At 30.6% G+C, this 9,498-nt stretch overlaps 1 protein-coding gene across 1 annotated transcript; it reads right to left on the reverse strand.

The window, feature by feature from the left end:
• Positions 1-344: 344 nt before the first annotated feature.
• On the reverse strand, positions 345-4,513 carry LOC123894048 (ETHYLENE INSENSITIVE 3-like 3 protein). The gene is made up of 3 exons (XM_045943921.1): positions 4,087-4,513; positions 1,175-3,198; positions 345-1,081 (listed from the first exon to the last, which is right to left on the reverse strand). The coding sequence occupies exons 1-2, from the start codon at positions 4,119-4,121 to the stop codon at positions 1,212-1,214; spliced, it is 2,022 nt and encodes a 673-aa protein (XP_045799877.1). The 5' UTR covers positions 4,122-4,513; the 3' UTR covers positions 345-1,081; positions 1,175-1,211.
• Between the last annotated feature and the right edge of the window lie 4,985 nt (positions 4,514-9,498).

A 9,498-nucleotide genomic window follows, 5' to 3' on the forward strand; every position in this document is an offset into this window, starting at 1 on the left:
TATTTCTCTTAATCTAAATGGACATTCACATCTTTCTTTCAAGGTTTAGGGTTCTTCTATGGCTTATACTTTTCACTTCTTTCAAGGTTTGGGTTTAAGGTTTAGGTATTCCTAGTTTTGTTGTTTCAGACCTATAGATCACAACACCACCATTTTCCTTCCCAACATTGCCCATTTCAATAAATCACCACTTATAGCAAACACTTTTTCAGTGGTAAATACAACCGTAAAATCTACTAATTAGATTCCACTCCATCACTAACAGCTCAATATTTTCTTCTTCAAAGTCCATTTACTAGAGAAAGCAAAAAGCAATTATTAAATCGGTAAAACCATGCAAGCTGTGTTAAAAACTAGTCAGCTCAATGTGGAAATTAAGTTTGCGTACATTACGTAAACACATTTTACACATGCTCTACGAAATCTATTCTGGTCAAGTTCTGTAAGAGGAAACAAATGTGAAGTTTAGAACTATGATGTTGATGTTACTGACGATGGTATTGGTTCTGTTGCTTCCAAAGAAGACAGGAGCAATCAGTTTATGGATACCGAACCATCAGATAACTTGCGCAGGAGTTCTGTCAAAGACACAGATCGAGCTCAAAACCTAGAAAGAAACGACCATGTTCAAGGTCAAACGCAGCCGGCAAATTACCAGCACAATCCGATGGTTCATAGATGCATAGGTTATCACAGAGACTGATAATTTATTAAATTTAGAAGCAACCTAAAAATGGCATGCTCCAGCAAAATAAGAAAACAGCATAGGTTATCCGAGACTGATAATTTATTAAATTTAGAAGCAATTTCAACAATCCTATCCCAAAGAAATTTACCTAAATATTCAGTCAACCCAACAACAATCAATGCATTTTTACATGAAACCCCAAACATATTGATATGATAATGGAGTAATTAATTGAACAAAAATCATACATCGGTTCTTCAAGTTCCACGAATTTAAGACCTGTCAATGTTAAGAATATCACACCATTTTTCCACCTCAAACTGCATAAACGCTAAGATCAATCAGGGGAACCTTCACCCATTTGAACAGCGACTGCTGGAATTTCTGTAGTTCCTGGAAAAAAGATGAAACAAACACAACAAATAAGTGAGTCGTGGTTCACATTGATAACTTAAAAGCATAACTTAAGAGATGAATAGTACTTACAACTTCTGTTAAGTCACTAACTAGTTTCAATAATCTTCTATGCTCCAAAGTACTGAATCATCTCATCATCACCCAAGAAATCATCTAAATGGAACGGTGGACTGTTAAGGCCTCCAAAATCAAATGGCATGTTACTGATTGGTGATCCAAAGAAAGGTTCTATAGGCCTATCGAGCTCGTTTTGGAATGCGTCTTTAGCAAAATAATTCATGTCTCCTCCAGTAATTTCATCACCTCTCATATGTGCTGGAGGCATAGTGATTGCAGCATTCTCTGGTTGCCTAATTGGTTCAATGTTTGCAACAGGACTAGGAAGCAGATGCTGATGCGGCCCATCCTGACTAGGACCATATCCTGGTTCAATGTTTGCGGCGGGACTGGGCTGCAGATGCTGATGTGGCCCATCCTGACTAGGACCATATCCTGGTTCAATGTTTGCGGCGGGACCGGGCTGCAGATGCTGATGTGGCCCATCCTGACTAGGACCATATCCTGGTTCAATGTTCGCAGCGGGACCGGGCTGCAGATGTTGATGCGGCCCATCCTGACTAGGACCATATCCTCCTCCGACTGTATTGAAGATATAAGTATCTTCATGAGGCATGTCAGGAGGGTTTTGCAAGTGAGGATAGTGCAATGGCCTTCCACTCATATACACGCTTTCTGGAGACATTACGTTGTTTGCATGCATATAAGAGTAATGATCAAACTCGGGTGCTGCTAGTTGAACTGGCACCTCGTGTCCTCTTTCAGGCAGTCTCAAAACAGAATCAGTTCCATTGACCTGTTCATTTCCATGAATCCGGAGGAGTCCAACTGCATGTGCTTCTCTTCCATTGATGTTGGGCACTTTGCTTATAGGTTCAACATTTAAAATTTCATTGTCAGATTGCGCTGGTAATTTGTTGGCTGCTTTTGACCTTGAACGTGGTCGTTTCTTTCTAGGTTTTTGAGCTCTATCTGTGTCTTTGACAGAACTCCTGCGCAAGTTATCTGATGGCTCGGCATCCATAAACTGATTGCTCCTGTCTTCTTTGGAAGAAACAGAACCAACGCCATCGTCAGTAACATCAACATCATAGTTCTCAACATCATAGTTGCTTGCACTACTAGTACCAGGTTGCTTATTCTCAATAGGAATACCGACTGGCATTTCGGTTATTCCAGACGTACCATTATCACTACTAGGCTGCCTAATGAGAGCTTCTTCTCGACTTAATACCCCCAACCAAATTGAACTTTCCTTTGCCGTCATCTTGTCTTGCAAGCATTTTGATTGGCGGACGTGCCTCCTTATTTTTGCGATATCAGGTGACATGTGTTTTATCACAGCAGTTAGCACTCCCACTTTCCACATCTTCTTTAAATCGTGAGGTTTCTTGTAAGGAGGACCCTGACCATGAGGTAAATTCAAATGTAACCACCAATCTTCATTCCCGGTAGGCCACCAAGGCGGGGGAACACCCTTTTCCAACGGATATTTCCTCTGAGGAGGATCACAGTGTTGCATCAAAGAAGACAAGAGCGACCCGAGAGTTGCATCTTGCAGGTCTTGGAGCATGCTCTGAGGGTTCCCGTTTCGGTTATTGTCAGCCTCAATCATAGCAAGACACTCTGCTTCATACTTGGCTATGGCTGCAGGACCATTCCTATCGAATTTGACCTTTTCTTTCCACCAAGCTCTGATGTTATCAGAGGAACCACTTACTGGCTTCCCCTTCTCAGGAATGATTCCATACACAAATCCACGAGCTTTGCAGACTTCCATGAGCTTCAGCATATACTTAAGAATCCCATCTTGTGCCCTCGACATTTTCTTCCTACGAGCTTGATCAGATGATTGCCTTGGCTTTTGCTTCTCTGCAGCTTGCCGTGCTTCAAGCTTTTGTTTTTCCTTGAGCCTTTTGAGTTTGATACGATCCTTCCACATCCGCCTCTCCAAATCTTCCGGTTCAATATCTTCGTCACTAACATCTTTCTCCGGTATGTTTTGATCTCTGATATCGTCAACATCTAAATCTGAGCTGCAATTCAGCACAAAACTGTTAATCAGAAGATGTTCCATTCAATTAAATAGCAAAATCTCTAACCCCGATTGCTAATAAAATCTTTCGATTTTTTTTTGACAGACTTTGAACTTAAAGAATAAAAGTTGAATTGGCAAACAAAGACGTAAAAGTAAACTTACATATTCTAAAATATTATTGAAACTGGCGGTTTGCGGAAAAAGCCAATATTCAGTGATTGCCACTATAACCGATATATTAAAAATCAGCCGTTATTTGGAGTGTAGCGGAGTTGACATATCGTTTCGGCTACCCCAAATTCCAATACATAATAGCGGTGTAGCGTCGCTATACCAGTTTTTTAACAACAATGATTGGAACAGTAAACAGTAAAATGCAAGCTAACAGTCAAATTTTCATTATTAATTCTCTACCCTAAAGAACCAGACAAGAGACAGACATCTTCTCGAATTTAAAACCTTAAAGTCTCCGAAAATTTCGCAAACAAGATTTAGTTTGATTAGACTACTCAGTACAGTTATTCTATCAAATTGAAAACATAATTACAAATAGTTGTAAATTTCATTAGGGTTAATCTAATCAACACATAGACACAATCAAACTAAGTCATGCATGAATTGATCAAAACTAATACTAGTAATAATTAAGCAGGCTAAACCACAATTATCCCCCCAAAAAACAAAATTAAGCAAGCTAAACCACAATTATCCAAAAAAATAATTAAGCAAGCTAAACTACAATCATCCCCAAAAAAACATCATAGGAAAAAAACATTACAAACCATAAAAAAAAAATCAGGGAAAAAAAAACAATAACAGAGAATCATGAAACATGTCACATAAATAAAAAAACCTAAATAGAAGTTGTTGAATCTTTGAGACATACCAAACATCAGGTCCAATTTCTTCAATTTCAGCCATCTATGAAAATTGGTTCGATAGATTACACGAACACGAAAGGTGAAATCTTGGAATTGCAACCACAAAAAAAATCGAACTTTGGGATTTGATTCGTTATGGGTACGCTGCGTTTTTTTTTTATTGATATTGCTGAAGAATGAAAAGAACCCAAAAAGGGTTTTGATTTTGCTACCGAAAAAAATGAGTGAATTTCAACTATGATGATGCTTAAAAATTAGATAATAGAGAGAGAAAGAAGAGAGAGATAGAAAGAGAAACATTGAATGTTGAAGATTCTATTCCCTGCATTACGCCTATTTCATTGTACTGTGTACCTTGTCACTCCACAAATTAAATGATTCAAAGTTTTTTCCTTTTTGGTCTTCATGTCTAATTAGTATATTATTTATTATGCAACATTATACATCAGATCTTTTATGTTATTTAGTTGTAATATGTGTTTTATTTTATTTTATTTTTAATTTATTTCTTTATTTTTCTGAGTTTAATTTATATTCATTGTTAGTGTAAATTTTTTTTACTCATGTATTTAATGATGTATTGTCACATCATTTAATAAATACTCCCTCCGGTCCTTTTTATAAGGAACACTTTGAAAAAAACACACGAACCAAGGAAGCAAATTTTCTCATTAATAATTCTAGAGTTTTATATTGTATTCCAAAAGTAACCTTGGACTAACATGGGAAATATATCTCTCTAATTAATGCTAGTGCATTGGAATAAAGTATTTGATTTCATTTAATAATGGTACAAATGGAATTGTGCATTTAAAAAAGAATAAATTTAAAGAGTGTTTCTTATAAAAATGACCAAATAAAATTTCCAAAATGTTCCTTATAAAAAGGACCGGAGGGAGTATGACATATTATGTGTTTTTAAACGTCATACATGATTTGTTGGTATATTATTGAACGCATGCGTAAAATAACTTTACACTGATAGTGTATATAAATTAAATTCTTATTTTTATAAATGTGCACATGTCAATCCTTTATAAAATGCAATATCCCTACCAATTGAGTTATACTCACGTAGACCATATGCTACTCCTTTTGATCACTATTATAGACTAATTATTTATTAAATTAATTGAATAATGAATAATTAATGTATATGCTTTATATGTATTTGGTTTATATATATATATATATATATATATATATATATATATATATATATATATATGCCTTTGGCTAACCTGGAAGACTTCACTAAGTCTTCCATGGTGCACAAGTTACGAATATTATTACAACGAATACGAATTTTATGAAATCTACCGTTGGATTGAAAGTTTATATCATATAGATCATCCATAAATTTTAAAAAATAAAATAAAATTATTTGATATGTTATTGAGGCTCATCAAGATTAACGGTATTCAATTAAAATTCATAAACCGTTAATTTTGATGGGTCGCAATAACATATCAAATAATTTTCATTTCTTTAAAAAAAATTATGGACGATCCATATGATATAAACTTTCAATCCAACGATGAATTTTGTAAAATTCGTATTTGTTATAATAGTATGAGCAATTTGTGCATGGTGCACAATTTGGGCTACTTGTGCACATTAGAAGCAGCCATATATATATATATATATATATATATATATATATATATATATTAGATACATTGACTATTATTCAATGAACATTAAAAATGAATTTTTGTGTTTTTTATTTTAAGAGAAACTATTATTAAAGGACAAAATTATTCAAAGTACACAAACCCCATATCTTTTTGGATTAGGGGCAAAATACAATTAGGAACAAAATTGGACCAATCTTTATGGGGCTCTTTTTCAGCCCATTTTGCCAACACTTTTGTTTATGATAGTGATTAGAGATAATATTTTGATTAACATTTACTATTTTTCTTTTTTACTAAATTAGCATTTATTATATTTTCTTTAATTGAAAAAGTACTGTAAAAAAAATAAATCGAAGATTTTGAAATACTAGAGTCCAAAGTGTTTAAATATAGATTTTTTTAAAAATACATTTATTTATGGGTCATGTTAAACAGTATTTTTTGTCTTACCAAAAGAACAAAATAGTATTTTTTGGAATACTTGTTAATCATACATAAAAAAGAAATTAAAGGATAAAGTTATGCTACAAAGATAATTTTTTATATTCTTAAGATATTAAATACACAATTTTCAAGATAAAATTTTCTTATTAATATGATTAACTAGTATACCGGATGTATTGTTTATCGTTTTCCTTTATTTAGTTAGTTCAACCACCTATTTTATTCTTTTTTTTTTTACCGGCCAAAAGCATTTAGACATCAAGAAAAAAATAACATTACAACTATGTTGGCACCTCTAAAGTCCTCCGTCATATGCATAGATAAAAATGATATCGAAAATTAAATTTGGATAATTTCATAAAATATAAATATAATTATTCAAACAAAATTAAACATAAATATTATCAAATAAAGTAAGCAAATTAATTTAAAACGAACACCAGTCAATAAAAAAAATGCGTTTCCTCAAAAAAATAAAAACTAACAATAATATGTGAGGAAATAACTAATAATAATTTTGTAAAAAAAACTAATAATAATATAATATAATGGTATTAAAAATTAATAATAATGGTAGTACTGGTAGTACAAATAAAAAATTAATTTAAAACGAACACCAGTCAATAAAAAAAATGCGTTTCCTCAAAAAATAAAAACTAACAATAATATGTGAGGAAATAACTAATAATAATTTTGTAAAAAAAACTAATAATAATATAATATAATGGTATTAAAAATTAATAATAATGGTAGTACTGGTAGTACAAATAAAAAATTAATTTAAAACGAACACCAGTCAATAAAAAAAATGCGTTTCCTCAAAAAATAAAAACTAACAATAATATGTGAGGAAATAACTAATAATAATTTTGTAAAAAAAACTAATAATAATATAATATAATGGTATTAAAAATTAATAATAATGGTAGTACAAATAAAAAATTAATTTAAAACGAACACCAGTCAATAAAAAAAAATGCGTTTCCTCAAAAAATAAAAACTAACAATAATATGTGAGTAAATAGCTAATAATAATTTTGTAAAAAAACTAATAATAATATAATATAATGGTATTAAAAATTAATAATAATGGTAGTACTGGACTACTGGTAGTACAAATAAAAAATACTCATTTACCAAAATATTAAAAATACTCATTGTCCACATAAGGAAACAATACTTTTCTCTTTTTTTTTTTTTTATAATAAAGGAAACAACACTTTTGGTACAATAACAACTCATTATATTTATAAACAATTTATTTATTTATTAGAATACTTTTTTTTATAATAAAGGAAACAACAATAACAAACAATTATAAACAGTTTATTTATTTTATAGAAAGTGGAATTTTTTATAGTTATTCCTCTATTTACAATTCTGCATTTTAAATAATTAAAAGTGGAGATAATTCTCATTTTATAAACCAATTTTATAAAATTGAGTTATGATTAATTTAAAATTGATGTATGAAAGGTTTATACTATTTTTTATATTTCTATTTTTTTATTGTGGTTTCTAAAAAAAGCCTACTTTTCATTTTGATAAGATAAAAAAATTTGTTAGTATTATATTTATGAAAAGACATCCAACAAGGAAAATGCTAAATAAAAAGTGTCTCCGCGACATTAGTTAAACATACCAAATATAGAAATGTTATCCTGCAATTGATTTTGTCTTTTCATTTTATTTATTATTGATATGTTTAACTAATATCTCAGAGACATTGTTTAACATGACCCATATAACAATCGCGAAATGGAAAATGAGATTCCAACTAAAGAGAAAAGTAATAAAAATGATGGTATATTGAGATTAAGATAATCAAAATAGTTTTTTATTTTAATTTTTTTATTTACAAAGATATACAAAAATAATGTATTTAGACATTGTTGTTGTTAAAGTTGTAAAAGGGTACTACATTGCTTAACGGTCTGCCAAAATATTGGGAGAGAGCTTTGAATTCCAGACCTCTATATTTAGAGGTTATAGGGGAGAGATTATTAAAAGTAGTGAGAATTGACCTCATATTTGGCAGTATACAGTCCCAAAAAAACGTGGCAAAACAAAGAGATTACACATTATATGAAGTATAGAGTTAGAGGCAAAATAATCGAGTCTAATTTGAAGGTTGATACTAGCAAGACATATGATAGTGTAGACTAGGAGTATGTGAAAAGAATCACGTAGTGGATTGATTTTGTGAATTGCATGAGTGTATATATGATCAATGACATTTAATAATTTTTTACCGGATAATTATTTAACAAAATTGACCATTAGATTAAACTATATTATAAGATAGATCATGTCTATAAAATATGATATTAATCAGAAATTATTTGATATGTCCATGAGATACATCAAAACTAACTCATTTTTTGAATGTTCGTAAGACGTTAATTTTGATGTATCTCATCAACGTATCAAATGATTTCTAATTAATGTTATATATATATATATATATATATAGAGTCAGGATCCGTTGACACCAACTAGTTTGACACCAAATGTTACACCTCTCAATAACGTTTTAACCGATATAAATTTTATAAAATCCACCGTTGGATTGAAAGTTTACATCATATAGATCATTTGTGTAAAATTTCAAATAAATCCAAAATCATTTGATATGTTATTGAGATACATCAAAATTAACGGTTTTTGTATTTTTTTAAATGCCGTTAATCTTTATGTGTCTCAATAGCATATCAAATGATTTTGGATTTGTCTGAAATTTTACACAAATGATCAATATGATGTAAACTTTCAATCCAACGGTGGATTTTATAAAATTTATATCGGTTAAAACGTTATTGAGAGGTGTAACATTTAGTGTCAAACTAGTTGGTGTCAACGGATCCTGACTCATATATATATATATATATATATATATATGATCTATTTTATAATATATTTCAATCCAATGATCGATTTTGTAATACTATTATCCGATAAAAAATTATCGGATGTGTCATATAAAAATTTTGACAACATAAGACTGTGGCTATATGTATAACATAACCCGAAAATATATTTATAGGTGGAGACAATTCTTAATTTATAAATCAATTTTATAAAATTGAATTATGACTATCTAAAATTGACATATAAAAAGTTTATTGTTATGAATATTATTAGTGGATGTCCTTACCCATGTAATTGGTCCATTGTGTTTACATATATATATATGAGTCAGGATCCGTTGACACCAACTAGTTTGACACCAAATGTTACATCTCTCAATAACGTTTTAACCGATATAAATTTTATAAAATCCACCGTTGGATTGAAAGTTTACATCATATAGATCATTTGTGTAAAATTTCAGACAAA

This window comes from Trifolium pratense, linkage group LG7 (genome assembly GCF_020283565.1).
Source record: "Trifolium pratense cultivar HEN17-A07 linkage group LG7, ARS_RC_1.1, whole genome shotgun sequence".
NCBI classification, from domain to species: domain Eukaryota; kingdom Viridiplantae; phylum Streptophyta; class Magnoliopsida; order Fabales; family Fabaceae; genus Trifolium; species Trifolium pratense.

Bases quoted from the DNA above. Each gene is read 5' to 3' on its own strand.
- LOC123894048 (XM_045943921.1), bottom strand. From the start codon at position 4,121: ATGGCTGAAATTGAAGAAATTGGACCTGATGTTTG. The intron at 3,199-4,086 runs GTATGTCTCAAA...GCTGAATTGCAG, and splicing joins GAAATTGGACCTGATGTTTG to CTCAGATTTAGATGTTGACG.